Source organism: Saccopteryx leptura, chromosome 4, assembly GCF_036850995.1.
Source record: "Saccopteryx leptura isolate mSacLep1 chromosome 4, mSacLep1_pri_phased_curated, whole genome shotgun sequence".
NCBI classification, from domain to species: domain Eukaryota; kingdom Metazoa; phylum Chordata; class Mammalia; order Chiroptera; family Emballonuridae; genus Saccopteryx; species Saccopteryx leptura.
The window spans coordinates 185,944,489-185,969,593 of NC_089506.1; the positions used below are offsets into that span (position 1 = coordinate 185,944,489).

At 34.8% G+C, this 25,105-nt stretch overlaps 1 protein-coding gene across 1 annotated transcript in view; it reads left to right on the top strand.

Moving 5' to 3' along the window:
- SLC12A2 (solute carrier family 12 member 2) overlaps positions 1-24,613 on the top strand; it is a 95,700-nt gene extending 71,087 nt beyond the window's left edge. Inside the window, exons 17-27 of the mRNA XM_066382141.1 lie at positions 805-945; positions 4,204-4,310; positions 6,000-6,079; positions 9,605-9,730; positions 12,446-12,493; positions 13,906-14,028; positions 15,456-15,567; positions 17,684-17,770; positions 19,672-19,807; positions 20,107-20,174; positions 21,718-24,613. Coding sequence (XP_066238238.1) covers positions 805-945; positions 4,204-4,310; positions 6,000-6,079; positions 9,605-9,730; positions 12,446-12,493; positions 13,906-14,028; positions 15,456-15,567; positions 17,684-17,770; positions 19,672-19,807; positions 20,107-20,174; positions 21,718-21,853 — 1,164 coding nt within the window. The 3' untranslated portion in view covers positions 21,854-24,613. The remainder of the gene's footprint in view (positions 1-804; positions 946-4,203; positions 4,311-5,999; positions 6,080-9,604; positions 9,731-12,445; positions 12,494-13,905; positions 14,029-15,455; positions 15,568-17,683; positions 17,771-19,671; positions 19,808-20,106; positions 20,175-21,717) is intronic.
- Positions 24,614-25,105: the final 492 nt, after the last annotated feature.

Below are 25,105 nucleotides of genomic sequence, written 5' to 3' on the forward strand. Positions count from 1 at the left end.
CTCTTCTGCTTAGTAGCAAAGCCAAAGCCACATGTGTGCATCTGTAGGGTGGTGGAAGGACACACTGAGACACTGATTCCACTTGGGACCTGTGCAGTTTTCTAGTTTGTCTCCAAGTTCATCAATTCAAGTTGGCATTTTGAACACAAGAAATTACAAATGAGAATGTTTTTCTACCAGAAAAGATAAATTGTATTTTCCATTACTTATTCATGAGTAATTAGGGTGTAGTCATAAATTTACTTTCAGATTTTTGCTTTATATATTTGTGTATAACACATTTTATGTGTTGCTTACAAGGATCAAATGGACTTGCAAGTTAAAAAGCTCATTTCCTTTATTCTGTTATTTCATCATGTAACAGAAGTATGAAGAAAAAATGTATTTATATTGTATAGCACGCTTTGATTTTCAGTGATATTTCTAGAAAGCAAGTTGGGAGACTTTCTGTGGAAGGAAAGCAGAAATCGCCTTTTCTCTGCATAATCTCTTCCCCAAATTCAGTCATTCCTCACTGCAGTTACGTAATACCAAAGACTTCTTGTTTCTCAGCCTGTGTTTCTTCCTCTTCTGCCTTCTATGGGCACCCTGTGTGCCTTAACTATTCCACCAACACCATCTCTTCATAATCTTAAGTACTGGAAAGAATCCACTGACATGAAAAGGAAATGCCATTATTAAACTTCTCTTCCCGACTCCCAATGTTTAGGCACCTTGTTTAAGCCAGTACAATAGGAAGGTTTTTATAAATGTGAAATATATTACCTTTCAATTAAAGATATGATTAATATTTTTACCTTAAAGGGGCCTCGAAGACAAGCCATGAAAGAGATGTCCATTGATCAAGCTAAGTATCAGCGGTGGCTTATTAAAAATAAAATGAAAGCCTTTTATGCCCCAGTCCATGCAGACGACCTGAGAGAGGGAGCACAGTATTTGATGCAGGTAAATTTCTCATCCTTTCAAATGATAGCATTTTAGTTTGTTGTAAACTTTTAAAAACATTCTGGCTTTCATTCTTCATATTAATACAAATGGTAAATCTTTTAAAATATCTTGATTAAGGTAAACTAAGATTTGTATAACTTGAAAGTTAAAGGGACTCTAGAAACAAGGTGACTTTAGCTAATTGAAGAACCTATTATCTTGGCCTGTTTCTCTAACCTCATTGGGTTTTTGGTTTGTTTTTTGGATTTTTTGTAGGCATGTTCAGCAATGGTAGTTTTTAATTGTTTTGTTTTTAATTTAGGTTCCTTATTGTCTTCCTTGCTGTTTACTTACTGGCACTAAACTTAGCCCTGTCTTTCAGTTTTGTGATGGCGTGAGAGCCTGACTGTGGGGTTGGAATCAGTGGTAGTTTAAATGCTAGCACTGCCACCTCATTATTATGGATTTTGGAGTGAGCAAATTAATAAACTTCTCTGAAACTTCAGTTTTCTCAGCCCTAAAGATTGTGGAAAGAAAAAAAAATGGGCTGACAAGAGTGTTTGCCAACAGATTTTAATAGGAACCCTTCCTTCAAAAGGAGCTCTCTCAGTATGTTGATGGTGGAGCTGCTTTGTTAAAGTAGAAGTGGGAGGCTCAGAGCACTGTCATTTGAGCCCTTTCTGTTTTGTGTTTTTGAAAACTTGACAAACACAGGGTTAAGAATAGCCGAGGCAATCCTCAGGAATAATAAGAGGTAAGAATGGGTGTCTTTGGCAGATATAAAGCTTTATCATAAGCCTGTAGTAATTAAGACACTGCAGTATTGAAACAGCAATGTAACAAAACAGAGAGAAGAAAAAGAGCCACCCATTAGGAAACTTTATATTTGACAGGTGGCATCGAAAGGCAGAGCTAGGACGATTGATGTGAAAAAACAGTATAACAAGTCCTTACAAAGACCACTCTCAAACCATTTCTAGATGGATTAAAGACCTGTATGAAAGGCAGTTTTCTAAAACTTTTAGCCACACACCAACAGAAGATAACATGTTTACCAGTAAAAGAATATGGTTCAGAATATCTATAGAACTGTTAAGAGAAACGAGGGAACAAAAGGTATAAGGTACCCTACAAGATACAAGGAAACCTCAATGACAGAAGTAAACATTAACACTGCAGTGTAGTTTTATTCCGTACCCATCAGACTGACCACATGAAGCCTAACAGTACTGAGTGTTAACCATTGTGTAGAGCAACTGGAAACCTTTGAACTGTGTGGGAATGTTGAGTGGTCATCACTTTGGACAGTAACTTGGCAGTGTCCTGTAAATTTGAAAGTGGGAATATCCTAGGACATTTCCATTCTTAAGTGTATATATACTGTAGGGAAAATCGTACACATGAAAAAGGTTATTAAAACACTTGTGATACTGGAAAAAAATAAAAGAAACTTCAACTATCAATCACAAAATTAAAAGTTGTGGTATAATAATGCAGTGGAATTCTATATACCGTATTTTTTGCTCCATAAGACACACCTGACCGTAAGACACACCTAGGGTTTTAAGAAGGAAAATAAAAAAAATATTCTGAACCAAATGGTGTGTTAAAATATTTAATAAAATACTGTATTTTTTGCTCCATAAGATGCAGGAGCATTTTCCCCTCCACTTTTTTTGGGGAAAAGTGCATCTTATAGAGTTTAAAATACGGTAATGGTGAAAGGATCTAGATGTATATCAATGAGAATAAATTTCAAAAAGTAATCAGGGAAAATTGCAAGGTAAGAAAAGAATATGAACAATTTTAGGTTATACATTTTTAAAAATGCAAATTTAAAATGTATACATATGTGTGTCTAAATAATGGGATGCATAGTAAGACAGAGTGCATGAGAAAGACCAGTGGAGTGCTTGATGAGTGTTTGTAATGTTTATTTTCTTAAGGTAGGTGGTGGGCATGTGATTATTACTGTATTCACTTTTGTATGCAAAATATTTAAATATTTCAAGTAGAATGTGATTCCTGATCATAAGGTTGGATCCAGTGGGTAAATCTTGTTTGTTTTTACACAATTTATAGGAACAATTTAATAGCTATTTTATATATTTAATAAGTTTTATGAAGGAAAATACTTCCTTAGAGCAATGGTTCTTAAACTTCATTATGCATGAGAATCACCTAGTAGACTTGTTACAATACAGACTGCTAGGCCTCACCTTTGAATTGATTTCAGTGGGTCTGGGATAAGGCCTGAGAAGTAGCATTTCTAACAAGTTTCCATGTGATACTCTTGCTGCTGGTCCAGGCGAGGCACTATACATTGAGACTTCCACTTAAGGAAATATATAGGATAAACAAATTTACAGAGACTGAAGGAGATTCAGCATTACCAGGGCCGAGGTTACAGAACTTCTCATGAGACAGTTTTGGAAATAGGTAGGGGGGGTTGGTTGTACAACACTAAATGTAATTACAGGGGGTCCTCAGGTTATGGCAGTCTTGACATACGACATTTCAAGTTTACAACAGTCATTCCTATAAAAACTTTAAAAAATTGAGACGTGAGTGTTTCGGCTTAAGCCATGAGCATCATACTTACAGACCATGTGAGTGAACTAGTTTGGCTGCGCATGGCGGGAGAATATGTAGTAACGCGGCACATGATGGAGGAAGTTGGCGTTCCCCAGTATGCTCACCTACGCCATTGTTAAACTGTTAAGAGCTCAAGGATCCGTTTGTGTTAGGCTAGGGTGTGTTTCTGCTTACACCAAAATTCGGGTTATGTCACTGTCGTAAGAACGGAACTGTGTCATAACCCAAGGACACCCCCCCCCCCCCCCCGTAATGCCAATGAATTGTACAATTAAAAATGGTTAAAGTAGCAAAATATTTTATTTTTTACTGCAATAAAAAACTTTTTAAAAAGTGCACACCACCTTTGGAATAGAATTATAAAGTCTTACAAAAGAGAGGTTCATTGGCTTTTGGGGCATTTCTGTTAAGCATATTGAATTGCAACTGGATGTGGTAGCAAGAGAAACTGATGGAACAGCTGAGAAGGAAATTAGCTGAATTTCAGCAGAAACTTTTTCATGATTGGTAGAATTCAAAATTTAGTGTTGGTATGATTCAGAACTGTAAACAATGCATTTGGACTTTTGCTTCTAGGTCTTAATGGCTGCTATCAAAATATATAACTTAGAATATCACTTATAATTGATTTTTATAAAAGATGAAGTATATCTTTAAAATTATATTTTTCCTGTGTTTTAGGCTGCTGGTCTTGGACGTATGAAACCAAACACACTCGTCCTTGGATTTAAGAAAGACTGGCTGCAGGCAGATATGAAGGAAGTGGATATGTATATAAATTTATTCCAGTAAGTATCCTTTTAACTCAGTAACTTGGTTCAGAGAATACTAATTTTGAAACTTACCCTTATTTTTAAAGACTTTTTTATATAGTCTTTTCTAATAGTAGAAGCATAAGAATGTGGAGAATTGCACACTGTTATCTGGGTTTTGGACTAATGATCTATTAACAAAAGATTTGGACTGATGTTTCTGCGTTTCTTTATGCACGTGAACATTCACCCACATGAGTTCATATGTTCTGGCTCCCCATTTCAGTTAGTAAGCGTTTTCATATCCCTACAGCTGGTGCTAAGCAGAGTTCCTGAATGTTGGCAGACCCATGACCTTTTCAGTTATGTCATAATTATATCTGATACTGAGGAAGGCATTTCATCACTGACCTCAACCTCAGAGGTTAAATTTGGTACCCTCTCAAACTAATTTTGCAGTTAATCAATTGGTTCATCTATTAAGTTATTTACTTTTTTTTTTTTTTTAAGTATGTACTTAGATGTTTTGCTTTTCGACTCCTTGAAGTGTAAGTTTTGAGCTTACTATTTGCTTTCAGTGCTGTTTCCAGTGAGTGATCTTTACCAGATGGCTTAGTTTTGATTTACAGAACTTGAACTTCCCTCTTACGAGTTTTCTAGTGGGTTTTTTTCTTCTTTTGTTATTTGTCTTTCTAACTATACTATTCATGTTATTATTTATTTCCCTTACTTGAACTCCTCTTTTATCTGTAGAGAAAAGCACATAATTATTTGTCTGTGTCACATATGATAGTTTTGTCTTCATAGCTGTCTTAAAACAATTTGAGGAAGTAGCAAGATCTCATACTTTACTTTTATTTTTTTAAGTCTATTCCTACTGCATAGTAAAGTACACAATGAGTAAGATTTTCCAAGTAATTGTTAAATGCTTTTAGTAAATATTAAAGCTTCGCTGGCTTGTCCCATGTTGTGACTGCTCTTTGGCTTCGGGTTTATTACTTTAAGTAAGGATCCATCCTACATTTTAACCTGTTGCCATTCAGTGGAACAACCTGAAGCTTTGCAACTTGAAAATATTTTAGTAGATTTGAAGTCAAGTTTTAGAGCTGTGTAGTAGGGTTTAATGTATATTATGTATGTATGGGATGCTGCCATTTATTTCTGCTTTAAAAAAAATTAAAAGGACATATGAATACATGTCTGCAAATGCATATAATATCTTAGGACTACCTTTTAAACTAGTTTTGTAAAAAAATTTTAATTTCCTTAAAAATACTCTTTCTCCTTTTGCAGATCCTTTCATACTCTGCAGTCTGCTCTTATTCTCAGTAAAATCTATGTTTTCATGTATTTCTCTTGGCTTTAGGGGTATAAGCTTAAATTAATATGGTGGTATTCCTGAAAGGTGTTTTTCCATAAGTTTAGCTTGTTTCCAATAGGATAAAAATAGTTGCTGCTTTAAGCACTTTAGGTAGAATATCAGTACTATAAAGATCTACATGTAAATAGTTTTGAGATATTATAGAAAACGGAAAAAGGAATGATGTAGGATTTGAAACTAACATGGCTCTCAACATAATTTTAAAGACATTAAAGAATCAGATATTTAAAGCTGAAAGTAATTTTATAGATCAATTATTGCCTTCATTTTATAGAGGAGGGGACAAATTTTTGTGATTTTTTTTTTTTTTTTAATTTTTTCTTCTCCCCCCCTCCCTATTATAGTGATGCCTTTGACTTGCAATATGGAGTAGTGGTTATTCGTCTAAAAGAGGGTCTGGATATATCACATCTTCAAGGACAAGGTACATCTTTTCTGAAATAAGGTTTCTTATTTTAAAAATATAAATTACTTTGCTAGAAAAGTGTATATAATGCTTATAACTCCTTTAGTATCTTAAGTTTTTTTATTTTATTTTGCAAGAGGGAGAGAGACAGAGAGATAGGGACAGACAAACAAGAAGGGAGAGAGAAGAAAAGTATCATAATTGCCACACCTTAGTTTGATTGCTTTCTCATATGTGCCCTGACGGGGGGTTGAGGGGCTCTAGTCAAGCCAGGGACCTTTGGGCTCAGGCCACCGACCATGGGGTCATGTCTTTGATCCCATGTTCAAGCTGGTGAGCCCACGCACAGGCCGGCAACCTCGGGGTTTCGACTATGGGTCCTCAGCATCCCAGGCCAACATTCTATCCACTGCGCCACTGCCTGGTCAGGCAGTGTTTTAATATTTACCATCTATTTTGTTATGTACTTATTGTATGGCATTTAAGATAAGATCTGTTTGGCTCCACCAAAGTTTGTGTTTTCTCTTTATACCAACATGGATAATAATAACTTTAAGAGAAAAAAACATTAGTAATGATTACAAGTTGGCCAAACTTATAGAAATACATAGTAAGTCTGAGAAAAAAATTTTAAGTGCTAAATTGTTAGACATTTTTGTGTTTATGAAAGTCATGATTTGTATCTAGAGGCATGTTAATAGTGAAAAACTAAACTTTGTGATAGCATTTACTCTGTCTCCAAAAAAGACTCTAAAAATCATTTTTTAAAATATTTTATTTTGAAATAATTATAGATTCTCAAGAAGTTGTAAAAAATAGTACAGGGAAGTCCTGTGTGCCCTCTATTCAGTTTCCCCCAATGGTAATATCCTGCAGTTCTATACGTGCACACACACGTGTGTGTATGCTTGTGCTACTGATCACACATGTTGATTCATGTAACCAGCCCCACAGTCAAGATCGCACAATCAAGAGCTGTGTCACCACCACAAAGATCTCCCTTGTTCTACCCTACATAGCTGTCACCATACTCTCCCCTTATCTCCCATCATTAAACTCAGACACCCACCACCAATCTCTTCCCCAACAGTATAATATTTAAAGTATTTAAGAAATAAACCAACCATTTTTTTAAAGTTAAGATAAAAACCAATTAAGCTGTACTTAACAGCTTTTACAAACTTTAAAAACTGGAAAATTTCATAGCCTCTAATGATTTCCTGGTAGTTTAAAAAATACTATAAGCCTGACCAGGCAGTAGCACAGTGGATAGAGTGTCAGACTGGGATGTAGAGGACCCAGGTTTGAAACCCCGAGGTCGCTGGCTTGAGCATGGGATCATAGACATGACCCCATCCATTGTTGCTGGCTAGAGCCCAAAGGTCACTGGCTTGAGCCAGGGGTCACTTGCTCTGCTGTAGCTCCCCAGTCAAGGCACATATGAGAAAGCAGTCAATGAACAACTAAGGTGCCACAATGAAGAATTGATGCTTCTCATCTCTCTCCCTTCCTGTCTGTCTGTCCCTTTCTTTGTCTCTGTCACCAAAAAAAAAAAAAAAAAAAAAAAAAAAAAATATATATATATATATATATATATATATAGTATTAAGAAATTTTGTATACCTAATATTTTACCCTTATCGATTAATCAAATCATCAAAACAAGCTAAAGCCTAAAGAGCTGCGAGGCGTATAATGAACTTTTTGTCATCTGTTTATGTATGTAAACTGTTTTAATCCTCCCACTCCACCCACCATTTTAACGGTATTGTGCATTCAAGAAAGGAATACTTTGAAGTCTTTATTCATATAATACAAAAGTATGGCTTGATGAAAAAACACTTTCTTATTCTGGAGTAAGCCTTGCAAAATACTATTTTAATTTTCACATGCTCTAACAGTGACTTATGTTTAGGGTATTTGTTAACTGAATAATTATTTGTGGTGTTCCTTTCACTCAAAAGTATCACAGTTTGGCTGATAAATTAAAAGTTCTATAATTTCCTGAAATTTTGAATGTGATTGGAACTTGAAAATATTTTCATGTGTTTATAATCATTACCAAAATTGTTTTGAAAAATTGTTATTCACCATTAAGATCTGAAGACAGGGACTGGTTTAGCACAGGGATTAAGAGCACAGGTTTTGGAGTAAAATCTGCTTTAAAATCCCAGCTTTTTTTCTGAGCAGTTTTGTAGTCTGGGAAATGTATTGACTTCTAAGCCTCGGTTTCCTCATCTGTTAAAACATAATTACTTCATACTCTGGTTTCTCTTCAGATCGCGTAAATCTTTTGCCTTTTAAAACATAATTACTTCATAGGGTCATTGTGAAGATTAAAAAGGAGATACAGCCTGTGAAGCATTTAGCATAGTGTCACCTAATTTCTATTGTTATTTCTCTTAATGCACAAATCAGTGATGAGGGTTAAGGATAGAGGAGATGGTCAACTTTGTATTATGTTTGTCTTCATGGTAGTTTTATATGGTGGAAGTTAAATGTTTACTGACTCTTTCCTGAAAGACAGAAAATGAAGAAAGTACTTCAGAATGAAGAAATGATACTCTAGGAAAGGTCTCTATCCCCTAATTTTGATTCTATAGTTATGGGTATAGTGTTTCAGTGTTGTCTGTCATCTTACAGGTGTTTGATCATTTGTCACATTTTATATTTTATTTTTTACATGTGTAAATGACTTTGAGAGGAGGTTAACATTCACATATCATTCTTTCGTCTATAAGATTCTTGTGTTCCATGAATCTCATTCATTACTGATTTCCCAGCACCTAATTCAAATATCAAACACTTAGTTGTGGCTCAAGATATTGAAGTGAACAGTCATTTCAAAATAGATTATCACAGCCTGACCTGTGGTGGCGTAGTGGTAAAGTGTTGAATCTGAAATGCTGAGGTTGCTGCATAAGGCCCCGCTCAAGGCAGATATGGGAGTTGGTGCTTCCTGCTCCAACTCCTTTCTCTCTCTCTCTCTCTCTCTCTCTCTCTCTCACCCCCTCTATAAAATGAATAAAGTCTTTAATTAAAAACAATCACATTTTTTTTACATCAGAAATTATTTATTATAGCCTGACCAGGCAGTGGAGCAGTGGATAGAGCGTCAGACTGGGATATGGAGGACCCAGGTTTGAGACCCTGAGGTCACCAGCTTGAGTGCGGGCTCATCTGGTTTGAGCAAAGCTCACCAGCTTGAGCCCAAGGTCGCTGGCTCGAGCAAGGGGTTACCAGTCTGCTGAAGGCCCGCGGTCAAGGCACATACGAGAAATCAATCAATGAACAACTAAGGAGCCATAACGAAGAATTGATATTTCTCATCTCTCTTCGTTCCTGTCTGTCCCTATCTGTCCCTCTCTCTGACTCTCTCTGTCTCTGCCACAAAAAAAAAAAAAAAAAAAAATTATTTATTATAAACTTGTATCATAATAAACTTTGCTTGAAATTGTCCTCTAACTGATACTGTACTATGATATTTTCTTTAGTGGTTAAAATAAGATTTAGGTAATATTTTAAATCCTTTCATATCTACAGAAGAATTATTGTCATCACAAGAGAAATCACCTGGTGTCAAGGATGTGGTACTAAGTATGGAGTATAGTAAGAAATCAGATTTAGATACTTCCAAAACATCTGGTGAAAAACCTGTTACACATAAAGGTAATTTTTATTCAAACAAAAAATTTTATTAATGGTAATGTTTTTAATTTGGGAAAAAAATTGTTTTTATTATATAACATAGCTAATAAAGTAACCTGTTCTCAAATTTGTACTTTTCAGTTAAAATTTATGACTTTCAAAAATATCTACAAAACAATTAATTTTTAAGGTATTAAAGTAGATCACAGAACAGAAACCATGCCAATTATCTACTAATATGGTTTGCATGTTTTTATTTATACTTGCTTTAAAGAAAACATAAATTATCATTTGAAGCACAGGTTGACCTGAACTTAAAGAAACATGGTAATTTTAGAGTAATGTGCGTATAAGCACATAACATTGAAAGGAATGAAGTTTGTATAATTAATTTATTTATATTTTTGGCAACTCAAGGTATTTAAATACCAGGGGTTTTGTTTGCTGATATTTTTACATCTACTACATCTGCAGTTGTTTAGGTAAAACAGTGTAATAAAAAATCAAGTGCAATTTTATTTCTCAATTTAGTCTCTCTGAAGAAACAAACTATTTGTATTTGGGCTGCTGAACTATTCAGCCATAATACTTCTGGTAGCTCATGTGCTTTAAGCCACAAATTGATTTCCAGATCTCATGAAACTTTAGATAATTTCATCCACAAATCTCTTAAGTCGTGTTCATGACAAGGAAAGAGGGATGACTTCCAAATCCGACTCTCCTGCCCTCACTCTCCTACCTCTGTGCCGTCCAGTATCTCCGTCTGTCCTATGCCCAGGTGACATGCAGCCAGAAAGTATCTGCACTGTAAATCATCAAACCATATCATATTTTTGGTTCCTCTAAAATAATTACCCTTCTCTTTCTGAAATTGACCACATTGGACCATTCCTGTCTCTGAAAATTGATCTTTTCTAGATTATTTAGAAGCATTAATGTTGCTTTTTATTTCTTTCTTCCTTATTTATCTTGTTTGCTTAAAGTGATGGTAGCTGAGAGCTTAGTTGAGACACCTTTTCTCTTTCAGTTCTTTGCCGGCTTGATTGTACTTTTTTCCTGTTTCTTCTCAAAATTCCATGAACTGATTATGACAGTTCTTATGTTCCTGCTTTTATGTTTAGTTGATGGTATACATTCTTTCATTTCCTCTTACTTTTTTTTTGTCCTTTTCTCTTTCCTAAAGCAAGCCCTTGACAGAGTTTGTTAGGAATGAATAGACAAAACTACGATGGGAGGGGAAGAAGTAGTACTTGTCAAGCATCCACTTTGTGCCTCCCACAATTTAGTAGATGTTATCTGTCCATTAGCTCATTAATGTGTGTCACAATCCTGTGAATCATTATTTTTAAAAAGTAGGAAACTGGGTCACTTCATTTCTATTTATCCTTTTAATGTAAAAATGTAAATACTTTCAACTTAGCTTAATTAAAGTGTAAATATTTCCTTTACATTTCTGAGCTCTTTGAAATGAATACAGAATGTCCATAGTTACATTTCTGAGTGGTTTTTATCATCAAAGACAGATAATATCAAGTATCTATAGGAACAATAATACTACTAAAAAATTAAGTGCAATAATTAAAATGTTTCTTATTCCATAACAGGCATAAGAAATTAGCATTCTAATATAGCATTAATATTTTTTGTGTTTATTTTTTTATTTTGCCAATTATTTTCAAAATTAGCATAGAAACCATAGAAAAGTTTATGCAGTTTTAAAAGTCTTTAGGATTGTAAACATTCTGGTATAGTTATTATATAGTCATTGGTATGTCTGTCTTGAATATTAAGGCATACAGTATACAAGGGAACAAAAACAGCACCCTTTAAATACTATTTTGTGTTGAGCAGTGAGCTAAGTGCATTAATGTTTGCAATATAACAACCTTGAGAGGTAGGTATTCATCCTTTCTACAACTGAGGAAAGTAAGGAGTAAGTCAGACAGCCAGAAATGGGGTTAACAGGTATACTGGAATGCTGGGAGTCTGGCTTAAGAGCCTACTGTAATGTACTTTTCCCTGTCCTAGTTGGAAGTTTTATATGCCATAAACCAATAATGCGAGCTTATATTAAGAAAAAAATGAGATTAGGAAAACAGTTAACTCCTGGAAAACATTTATATTATTTAAATGTAAATGGATTAGTATATGCAGGCATACTTGCATATGAATAAATACAACTTTATGTATTTAAAAAAATTACTCCTGTATAACCTGGCATTTTACATAAGTCAAGAGACTGTCTGATAAAATTATTAATATTTCAAGCAGTGATTGATTTTTATAAAAACTATTCTTTAAGTGTTTACAAAATTACTTTTCAGTCATTTTCATAGTGATGCAGTGGCCTGTTTAAAGTTTATGTATTATCTGCAACGTCAGTTTTTTAAATATCATATTTCTATTCTGTTAGCCATAGTTCAACATCTTGTCAACTGATGTCAAGTACAAAAGTTTAAAAGTTTAAAATTCTGCTGAAGTTTTTGGTCAGTTGTATAGGAATACAATTTAGGGGTGAATGTTAATCAGTATCCCCATTGGAAATGTCCAAAATATGTTTGCTTTTTAAAATCCTGAATACTCAGTGTAGAAAATATCAATCTTCAGTCTTGATTATTTTTCAGACTGTTTCTTCATACTAGGTTTTGTTTTTAAATGTGCTCTATTTACATTTTTATTTATTAATAAATATAAAGGTGATTAACTTATATTTTGTGTTTTTTAAACATAATCTAGATGAGGAAGAGGATGGCAAGACTCCAACTCAACCACTGTTGAAAAAAGGCAGGCATTTTTCATCATTTTATTTTGATCCTTTTTTCATACTGTTAACTCTTTAACTCCAACCCTTTTATTTTCTTTTTTTACCTTAGTTTCTATTTTCATGGTGAGGTGATGTTACAGTTATTTATTAAATGCAGATTCGAAAAGTTATCATTCATCCAATTAAAGAGTTAAATCACCTCAGGGAAAGGTGATATATCAAAGACAAATTCTTTTAAATCATCATAGTATTTCTGAAAACTTCAAACTCTGAAAGTCAATATTAATTTTTTAATTTAAACTGCATGGTTTACATGATAAGTAGAGACACTGAAATAGATGTCTTTACAGTGTCACTGCATTCTTTACCATCAGTGGTACCCAGCCAAGTCCTTAATTTTGATACTAATATATTTTTTATTTCAAAAACTACAATATTTCTCACAGTCCTGCTGCGTTGGGAGATACACAGTCATGTCAACGTACATGAATTTAATGAGAAGGAGATAGAGGTGAGAGTTTCGGAGCAGTGTGGTTTGGTAGCCATATTATTCCATCACACGAGATCATTCGTCATGTTCACGTACATCGTGGCAGCATGAAAAGTGAATGATAGATGTTCTGCAATAGTGACCAGATTTCCTGCTATGGATTTCTGCTTTTAAAAGTTTAGCCTAGGAGTTTCATAATAGTCATTTGCTTGCTCAAAGAACCAGTGTTGATTTTTTTTTTTTAATTATCTGGGAATATAAATGGGAACTCCTTGGTATATTGTTCTTTCGACTTGTAGCATATGGGTACCCTTCCAAGGAGTTCCACCATCTTTCTGTAGTTCAAAGAAAGATGTGATTATATGGCTTTAGAATTGGGTGTCACATATTAAGGGCATAAATGCTAGGTAAAAATGAGTTTTTCCTTAGACTGAGGTTTCACTGTGATAACTGTAAGATTGTATTGGTATGTCTTCCACTTCCTTCTGTCTTTCATATTACAGATAACAACATTTTACCTAAAAAATTACTTTGAGCTTTAAATTATTGAAAAACCAGATTCCAAAAGAAATATATTTATGGAATAGTCATAAATTTAATTTATACAGTTAGCCTAAAAGAGCTTTTCAAAAATTCAAAATCTAGCAGTCAATTATAATTTTCTTGATTGATATTTATGATTCTCTTTCATTCAGATTGCTTCATCATAGTGGAAGTTAGGCAAGATAATTTGGATGAGTTTAGTTATATAAAGATGTATTTATCTGTAACCATCTTAAAAGTATGTTTTAATTATAAACAACTGAACGCTTATAATGAATGCCATATACAACTATCTGCATTGTAAACATCTGAATCTATAAAAGTTAGGAAACTATAGAATTCAGCCAAAGGGACTTTATTTATCTCCCTTACATCTTATTTTTCTGCTTACTCCTTTAGAACCCAAAGGCCCTGCTGTGCCTTTAAACATAGCTGACCAAAAGCTTCTCGAAGCGAGTTCTCAGTTTCAGAAAAAACAGGGAAAGAAGACTATTGATGTCTGGTGGCTTTTTGATGATGGAGGTAAGTTCGTTAATGTATTTTTTTAACAGTTTTAAATTTACTGAAGTTGTGGGAATAGTACTAAGAATCGGCACGTATTCCTCACCCATAAACCCCATTCTGGTTTTTGCAGCATTCCCGGAAACACCAGGACTCATTTCAGAATCGGGTGTTGCACTTAGTTGTCATATTTGGGAGTCGCTAGGTCCTTCTTTGAGCTTCATGACCTTAATCATTTTAAAATATTACAGACCAAATATTCTGTAGAATGTCACTTAGGAGTGCTGTTTGAAGTTTCATCACAATTACTTGTATTTTTGGTAGAAGCGTCACCAGCGACGCTGTGCTCTTCTGTCTCTAATCTCATCGGGTGGCACAGGGAGTGCTCTGTCTCGTCACTGGGGGGGGTTAGCTTTGCCTCCTGAGTAAGCTGGTTTTCACCAGCTTTCCTCACTGAAGTTACTGTTTTCCCCTTTTATGATTTCAGGTATTTGGGGGATGAGGAATTACTCTGAGACTATGTAAATACACCATCGGTACTGCAACTTTTACCACCCTCTTTAGCATACATTGACATTTCTGCCTGAATTAACTGTGGTGTGTTTGTGGTTGCCAGATGATGATTTTTCTATCCTAGTATTTCTTCCTCGTTTATTAGTTGGCATTTTACTGTAAGGAAGAGCTTTCTCTTTATTTCTGTGTGTACATGAATTTGTATTTTACTCAGTGGGATATGATTTATCAATGATCATTATTTGTTTTGATTTTCAGATTGTCCCGAATATCCTGTTTAGTCTGTGTCCATGTGTCATGTCCCAACCCTTCCTTATTTCCTTGTACAGTAAGAGGATCCAGGCTCAGTGCTGTGCTTTCTGTACACCAGCCGTTGAACCACCCTTTCTGGAGGAGCCCAGACTCCTTTTACTGGAGAGGGGCGCTGAGAACAAAGACCAGGGCCTCGGTCATGCTCGTTGGTGCTAGAGCAGCACTGCCCCCCCGCCTCTCCGTGGGCAGAGCTAGGAAATCACACACGTGTGTGTCTGTATGTGTGTAGTTTGAAAACCAGTTCCAGGCTAACACTGCAGGGTGCAGTCCAGCTTCTCCCCTTTGGTTTCTCATTCAGCGAGTGAATGTCGCTCCCATTAGGCTCAGTGAATACTCCCATCTCCTCTGTCTTCCTGTATGTGACTCATCTCAACTCTGCAGGCCACCTTCCCACTCCACTGACTTCCTCCCACGGCCCGACTCCCTTGGGGCTTCCTTCCAGTTCGGCCCTGTCTTAGGCTTTATGACTGAATCAAGGAAGGACAGAAAGAAAACATTGGTTTTATACTGAGTTGTAAACATGTTTTTAAATTGAATTAAAGATTAGAGATTAAGTTGAATTAAGAGTTCTTACTTAAGAAATTAGCATTTAGTATATGATTTGTTATATTTTTATGACTCAGGTTTGACCTTATTGATACCTTACCTTCTGACGACCAAGAAAAAATGGAAAGATTGTAAGATCAGAGTGTTCATTGGTGGAAAAATAAACAGAATAGACCATGACCGGAGAGCGTAAGTCTATTTAAAGGGCATTTAACTAGCAGTACTTTATTATTACTACATAGATTTGTTAGGATAAATATTAGGTCATCCATAAAATGTCAGTCATGTTGCTCTGTTCTGTACTGAAGCTGAAAATTCTCAAATAAAACCTCATGGTCTTTAATTTAGTCCTTATGTTTAAGTAGTAGATATTTAGTTTTACTGATATGTAATTTTTAAAAATATATTTACATTTTAGAAAGTCTTCATTAATATTTATGGCATTAAAGTGTTAAGCAGCTTTTTATTTAAATCGGGAGAAAGTGCACAAAAACTACATATTCATACATAGGGTACATTCTGTAGACTTCTAGACAACAGGATATGAATGCCGTTACCACCCATTCCCTATCGGTTTGTATTGTCATCAGTGTGGTTCTGGTTCCAGCGCTTCTCTAAGTCCCTTGTGTGGTGTCTCTGACCTTTTTAGCATTTATTTTGCACGCTGCTCACAATTTCATGTTTGGAAAATAGAACTTTGATCATGAGATTCCTCTGACCAAAATACTTCATAACTTTTTCTGTTACATACTATAGAAAGTCTATGCTAACTCTGACAATCAAGGTCTTTTACAAATCTACACTCCTGTTCCCTATTTTTATCTCCTGTTCCCCTAAATATGCCTTATAGTTTAGTTTATGTTTCTGCACCTATCCAAAACATGCATATGATTTCAGACTTTTACTCCTTTGCCTATTTTCATCTATCTACTATAAATAGCTTTTTATACTCTATTCTTTAAAACTCAGAACAGTTATCACCTTCTTTATAATACCTACTCTAATTTTTTCTCCTTATTCCCTCCACAATTTGTTACATTTCCTTCCTGACTCAAGATGTACTTGATACCACTCATCACATTCTGCACTTGTGTTATGTTTATTGTATTTTCTTAGATTTGAGTTTTGTGGGCCCTATAGCAAGCACATAGTAGGCACACAGTAGATTTATACCAGAATTCAACAAGGTGTTTTTCATTTCAAATAGTGAATTATATAAGAAATAGTAGAAATAATTAACAAGTTAAACCTGTTGCTCATCTGTTTTCTAATATCTTAATTTAGAAAACTCATTTTTGGCCCTGGCCAGTTGTCTCAGTGGTAGAGCATTGGCCTGGCGTGCAGATGTCCCAGGTTCAATTCCCAGTCTGGGCACACAGGAGAAGTGACCATCTGCTTCTCCATTCCTCTCCCTCCCCCTCCTCTCTCTTCCTCTCCCACAGCCATGGCTCAATTGGTTTGAGCTTATTGGCTCCAGGTGCTGAGGATGGCTCCATGGAGCCTCCACCTCAGGTACTAAAAATAGCTTGGTTGCGAGCATGGCCCCAGATGGGCAGAGCTTTGGCCCCATATGGGGGTTGCTGGGTGGATCCCAGTCAGGGTGCATGCAGGAGTCTGACTCTCTAATTCCCCTCCTCTCTTGGAAAAGAAAATAAAGTCAAAGAAAACTCTTTTTATTAAATATAAAATCCTATTAATCGCTTTTCCTGTTTGTATGTTTCAACTTTTCTGTTGTTGCTACCAAGATTTCATTACGAACTATGCTTCCAAAAAGATATTCATTGAAAAATCAGAGGCTTGTTGGAGCTCTGTTTCCATGCCTGTCCACGGTATCCCACCCTTATCCTCCACAGCCTCCAAGTGCTGTGAACCTAATCTACCATCACTTAGAGCTTCAAGTTCACCTGAAAAGTCATACTTGTGCCTTTTGAGGTATGCATTTGGCATGGATGGAAGAATCCAGAAATATCAAATAAGTAACTATACTAGTTTTTACTGAAATCCATATACTTTGAGTAAAATTAACTTTAAAAGAATAATTGCATTCAAATTTCATTATAATGTCTTTCGCTGTCCATTATTGGATACTAAGGAGAGATTCAGAGAAAGGGAAAGAATAAAAGTCTCGAGGGATTTTAGATGTTTACTCTGTGAATGTACAGTGTGAATTCAGACAGGCTTGTTTAGGATGTGATAGAAATTTTTCCTATAAATCATGCTTTTCAGATACACAGATTCACCCTAAATCGAATAAAATACTTATGTACAGCCTTCATGTATCTCAGTGCTATTCTTCTTTATTTAGGATGGCTACTTTGCTTAGCAAGTTCCGGATAGACTTCTCCGATATAATGGTCCTAGGAGATATTAATACTAAACCAAAGAAAGAAAAGTAAGTTATTGAATAAATTACTTTGTACAAATTTTTGATACTTTTTGAATAATCTACTCAGACATTCCAGTAACAGACCATTCAACATAAACTAATATGTGGGCATTCTGACTGCTTTAGTTACATGTGAAATCAGCTTTTTAAATTTAGCACTGATAGTTAACATGCTTCCAGCAGATACCAAGGTAAGTCTAAAGGGCCTTCAGTTTTCAGAGGATTCGATTACTACTTTGTAATTTCTAAAAATCATTAATGCCACAGAAATTCTAAATGGTTCTTTAAATTTCCACTTCTTATGCCCACATTGATTATGACTACTCAGTCCCTACTCCACATACAAATTACTTCCCACTATTTTATTATTAAAACAGGAGAATTTAAGAATTTGCCTATAATATTTGCATTCATAATTCTCAAGATTCAAAAGTGGATTCATGGAATATTCTATCTGAAAATGGTGTATGGTAGTTCTAATTATATGTATACTACTGGAGAGGATTTTAATTATTCTCAGATAAATGTTGAATGAATGATAAAGCCGATGTAAAGAAGTCATTGTAAATAAAAAAATATAAGGCTATACAAGGTTGTAAGGTTATAATCAGGGAAAGATTTGTTTCCTGTTATAAAATAAGAAAATCCAGGAGCTTTGTATAAGATACAGTATTTGCAAGGGGGGTGTTCCAGTAGTGAAGTCCAGTGTGTGTGTAGGCTTATCCACACCAAGCAATTCTCAGACACCAGCAGGGTATCCAAGAAGTCCCCATCTACCCAGAGATAGAATCAGATTGCACAGGTGAAGAGCTCCACCTCGCAAGAAACTCCCTCCACTTTCAATTCCAGTCACAAGCCCAGGTGACCTATTCTCTGACCAACTGGCTAGAAATCAGTGGTTCACATGACCCCCACATCTCTTTCAAATCGGTAAAATGGCTCACAGAACTCAAGAAAACCCAATTACCCACTAGATTACTGCTTTATTGCAGCGGGTAGTGAAGGATACAAATCTACAGTCAGATGAAGGGAGACATAGAGTGAGGTCCCCACCAAAAGAGCTTCTCACCTTGTGGAGCATAGGGCCTGCCCAGGTGGCACCTGGAAGCATTCTATTCTCCAGAAAAGGGGGAAAAGGAACAAGGAGCTGTCCTCTCTGGTTTTTATGGAGGCTTCATTACATAGTCATGACTGATGAAGTCATTAGTCATTGGCAATTGAACTCAATCTTCAGCACTTTCCTGGAGGTTGAGGTGGTGTGAGGACACGACTGGAAGTTCCAAACCTTTAATCACAAGGTCGGTGCCCCGGCAACCAGCTCTGACCCTTGGGTGGGGTCCAAGAGTCATTTCATTAACTTAATAAAAACACCTTCATCACTCTCAACACTTAGGAGATTCCAAGGGTTTTAAGAGCGGTAAGCTAGAGATGAAGACCTAGTATCTTATAAATCACAATATGGTAATACAAAAAACTTTTTCACATTCACACAGGAATAGAATGCTATTCATGTTCTTTGAATGTCTTTTGTCCTACTAAGTATACTTGGATCTAGAGATTAATTCAGCATTTTCTTAAATGTTTAATATCTGCCCCTTCCCTTCAACAGATTCTGGTACCTTTTCTTATACTACTTTTATTTTTTGGTACTTGAACTGGGAAAGCCTTTGCGTGTTTTGAGTATAGAAGTAAGACAATTTGACTTATTGAGCAAAAGGATCATTCTGGCTACTGTGGTGAAAATTTACACAGGGTTGGGGATTGATACAGAGATCAGAATAGTTAGAATATAGAGGGGAGACCAATAGATGGGAAACACTAACTTCTTCAATTATAATTCTGTGTTTAAGATCTTACTATAAAGTAATTCAAAATAAGGTTGTCAGTATTCTTTCTATTTTTTTAAGTATTGTAGCTTTCGATGAAATGATTGAGCCATTCAGACTGCATGAAGATGATAAAGAACAGGATATTGCAGATAGAATGAAAGAAGATGAACCATGGCGCATAACCGATAACGAGCTTGAACTTTATAAAACCAAGGTATTCTTTCTCTTCTGCTTAATTTTTATTAACCTTCCATGTGTTTTTAAAAAAATACTTAAGACATAAAAGTATCAAGCACTGAAATTTGTTACAGGTGGAACCAGCTGTGTAAATTAAATCTACTTTAAGTTGGATTTGTATGTGGACATTGCAAAGAGTTAATTTTTTTAAATTATAGACTGATTTTTATTATACCAAAATTAATTTGGTTTCTTTTTCTACTTACAGTTTTATGAACCACGATAAATTCCAATTTTCAAATGGTCTAGGAATGACCTTTTCTTGTTTCATTTCAGACATACCGGCAGATTAGGTTAAATGAATTATTAAAGGAACATTCAAGCACAGCTAATATCATTGTCATGTAAGTAATACCTATACTAAGATTTTCTTAGGTATTCATTTATGATAATGCAATTAGGATTAATTTCTATACCGAGTACATATCTATTTAATACCTATGACTTAGTAGTTATAAGGAAGAAAAAAACAAGCTTTTAAAAAGACACTTTGCTTTAAACATTTGGAGAAATCATTTAAGATAGGAGGAAAGAAAAATCTTAAGCTTATATGAATCTAAGTAGTTCTTTATCATAGCCTATTTTGGAATTTTTCCTTGATCCTTTTAAATTTTTTTTAGCTTGGAAACACTGTAGTATAACCATCAAGTATGCGTAGGGTATAACGGATTGGAGTTAAAATTTGGACCTCAGGCATCTTCCTCATAGAAATGATAAAGTTACTTAGAGAGTTAAATTTAAAAAGTGGTTCCCACACACAAGCTTTACATTACCACCACATTGTCCTTGTGGTGAATAAAGATCCTAATGCTCACTCTGGCTTGCCTTCCACTAAACCAGGTTAGCTACATATTACTTGAACCCAAATTTTCTCAGTTCTGGAGCATAGGTCCTTAAATAGGTCAGGAATGCTCAAGCCTTCAAAAACATGCCAAATGGCCTGACCCTGACCAGTGGTAGCGCAGTGGATAGAGTGTTGACCTGAGATGCTGAGGACCTAGGTTCGAAACCCAGAGGTCACTGGCTTGAGCGTGGGCTCACCAGCTTGAGCGTGCAGTCATCAGCATGACCCCATAGTCACCATCTGGAGCCCAAGGTCGCTGGCTTGAAGCCCAAGGTTGCTGGCTTGAGCAAGGGGTCACTGGCCTGGCTGGAGCCCCCCCAGTCAAGGCACGTATGAGAAGAAATCAATAAATTACTAAAAGTGATGCAACTACGAGTTGATGTTTCTCATCTCTCTCCCTTCTTTTCTGTCTCTCTCTTGCAAAAAGCAAATAAACAAGAACAAGCCTTTTTTGAATAAAGTACTACCAAAGGATTGTGCTTTTGATTAACAACAAACATTTACACTGGACAATTTTAAGTGTTGCTGATGATGATCAAATATCTGTAATGGAAGATGCTAATACCTAGAAATCTGGAAACACTCTATAGGGCAATAATAGGTCCTGTTACTACTTATCAACAAATAGAAGTGAAAGCCTAGAGACATAAGATAAAATTAGTATGTAGAAATGATTGTGTTTGAATTTTATCCATGTATAGTTTCCACTTTCTGAATTCAGATGGAAACATTGTTTTCTCCTAAAATAATTTTATACTTATTGATGAAGGGGAAATTAAGGATTTAATGTTAGATACCAAATGTGTTGTGATATTCTTATATAGAAACTTTTTAAAATCTTTTGTTCAAACTTGAAAAAACAGGAAGTGTTATGGCAGAGTATGGCAGTAGTTGCTATACTATATGAAGAATTTCCCTGCATTTAAAAATATTCTATAACTATAGTAATTTTTAGTTGCTATATTATAACATTTTAATTTTTATTACATTTTATTTTTCTCAACTTAAACGCATTGCTGAATTTCCTTTCTCTCTGATACCAGGAGTCTCCCAGTTGCACGAAAAGGTGCTGTGTCTAGTGCTCTCTACATGGCATGGTTAGAAGCTCTATCTGAGGACCTGCCACCAATTCTCCTAGTCCGTGGGAATCATCAGAGTGTCCTCACATTCTATTCCTAAATATTCTACACAGTGGACAGCCCTTCAGGTGGTACTTCATTGCCTAATGAAGTAACTGAAATCTTCAAGGACACGTCAACATCACAATGGCGAACTGAGACTTTTCTTTCACTATTTCATTAATTTGAAAGCACATAAGGAAGTTATTCCATTGATATGTGTGTGGAGACTTCAGTTTTAGGCGGTAATATATCTCAGTTTTAATGATGATTCCTTGTTGTTGGACTAAAGCTCATGAGAGTCAAGTTTTCCCTTGCTACTTGAATAGCAATAAAAGTGTGTTATTTTTTTTGATTGATGAAAGGAATACAAAAAGCCTTTAGCCTTGAGGTGCCTTCTGAAAATAACCAAATTTCATCCATAGATCCTCTTTTATAAATTTATACAATGTCAAACTTTGCCTCCAGCCATTATTTTTATTTCTGGTCTCTTCCACCTTCATATAAAATGGACACTACTTTTCTTCTTCCATTGACCAATTAGTGTTGAGTACTGTATGTTTTCTGTTATTTTTGTAAAGGTGTATGTTAGATAGTAAAGGTGAGAGCGCAAGTTAATGAAAAACGCAAAAAAATAAGTGGGAACCAAAAAGTGACCCCAAATTTTGGTTTGTATGAGTATGTATAATGTAGACCTAGGGGAAATGACCCAATAAACCTTTCTCTTTCTTTATTTAACTTCTAAGTGGATCTTATTGGTATCTTTATTCAATTATTATTGAAACCTTAGGGAAGATTGAAGATTTATCCAGTATTTCTATATACTGCTGAAAAATTATAGTCCTTCTTTAGATAAAAGTCCTTAAGACCATTACTATTTATTAGTGGAGAGATTTGTCCTAATTTAAGAGTTTTCTTCAAATCTAAGGGACTTTTAAAAAATGCTAAGAAAAATTTTCTGGAGGAAGGTTATTGCCATTTCTTAGAATATTTCAGTAAACACGACATGGAATTTGCTATACCATCCTTTATAATCATTAAAATAATGTTTCATCAAATGGTTAAATGGACCACTGGTTTCTTAGTGAAATGTTTTTAGGCTTAATTCATTCAATTGTCAAAGTACACTTAGTCTTAATTAATATACTCAGGTTTGAACAGATTATTCTGAACATTTAAATTTAATCCATTCTTAATACTTTAAAACTTTTGTGTTAAGAAAAACTGCCAGTTTGTGCTTTTTGAAATGTCTGTTTTGACATCATAGTCTACTAGTATAATATAACAGTGCATTATGTACTGTTACTAAAAGCTTTATATACAGTTATTAATGTGAAGTTTTTCATTCTTTATTCAAGGAAGGATTTCCTAAAAACATTTCAAGGGATACATATCTACATATCTGTATGTGTGTTTGTATATGTGTGCATACACAGATGCATATGTGTATATATAGTGACATCTATGTTGCTGGGTTTTTGCATTTTAAGTGATCAAGATTCATTAGACTAAAACTTTTTTGTTTGAGTAAACATAAGTTCACAATTAGATTGAAGGAGACAGGTTTTCTGGAGAACTAGATGATCATTTGAAGGGCATGTGAGTCCCACATTTATCATTCAGTGAGAAAATGGAGAACATTTCATCTGAAGTACTTACTGTTCAGTGAGTTCATTGCTATAAGTTTCAATGGTGATGACTTTATGCAGGTTTGCAGGAATCTTGATAGAAAGCTATAAAATTACTACTGTTGTCAATAGTGCGGTATTTTTGCTGCATGAATATGAACTAAGTTAATATACAAAATGGAGATCTGATAATTTTGAATTTAGAATGTTAAGAGACTAAAGTAATGATTTTTTCCAAAATATTTTTTCCTACATTATAACTCACAGCATTGTTGCATTTATTGCAGGTTTTGTATGTAGTGTTTGGGAGGAAAGACGATAGAAATCTATTAGTCAGTGAACAATATTTATGTTTGAATGTTTAAAATGGGGAACAGGGCACAAGCCGAGTGCTGCTCTCCTGAAATGTGCACAGGTACACCTCCTTTTATTTCCGGTTTCTCTCATTCAGGAAACTTTGTGATCTGTACTTCAGGAACCAGACGTCATGCATCATGCATATGTGTATAAAGTACATAAAATATATCTAAATATGCATCATGGGGGGTTAATATTGTCTGTGAAATACTATGAGAAGCTTTTCACTTAAAAAAATGCATTACTTTTACTTAAAACTAGATACCAGGTCAAAATTTTCAAGGTTATTGTAGTGTTCTAATAAAGGTCAATAATTAATTCTTAGAGATGCTAGCTAGTGTTGAAGCTATTCTACTCTATTTTATTTATACTGAATTTGATTATTTTAATGCCAATTTTTTTTCTTTTTTTAGTTCTAATCATTGGTGATAACTTGGAAACAAATAATTATGCAATGGCATTTGACAGTTCATTATCCCTATAGGTAAAAATTCAGTGGGTTTAGAGAGAATGGTGGTGTTAAGCTGATTATTAATGGTTAATTAAATCAAATATTTATTTGTTACATTATTTCATTTGTATTTAGGTTTTCTTTTACATTCTTTTTATATGCTTTCTGATATTACATATTTTTAAAGACTATGGAAATAATTTAAAGATTTGAGCTCTGGTGGATGTTTACTAAGTTTGAAAATGTAATATTTTGATAATACTGTACTATAACTGTCACACAAATGCTTTTCTAATGTTTTAACATTGAGTATTGCAGTTGCTGCTTTGTACAGAGGTTACTGCAATAAAGGAAGTGGATTCATTAAAACTATTTAATGTCTACTCATATCTTGCTCTATAAATGTGTCGTTTGTGACTTTATTTAACTATTTATATATGTATATATATGTAATTTTAATATTCACTCCTTGGGAAAGCTGTTTGAAATTGTTCACTATCCCTAAGCCTTTGGAATAATCATTATTGATACTGATAATATGATTGAGCCATATAAGATGCAGTTCATTTTGATTAAAAAAAATTTTAGCTTTTTAAATCCTGCTTTATTTATCTTTGGGCCAAATCATCATCAGATTAAATGAATTTATAGTTCCTGAATATTTAATCTGATTCTTTTCTTCCTAAAATATATTTGGCTAAACTGATTGACAGTTTCACAAAACGTTTTCAGTTTCTCACTTGGACATTACAGTAGGTGTGGCATATACGCAGGGCAGCTCTCGGTCCCTGTTCTACTCTTGAGAAAGCAGCTTGGAGCCATGTGGAGAATTTCCCAAGGCCACGTGGGGAATCAAGGAGGGATGCTGGCCCAGAGC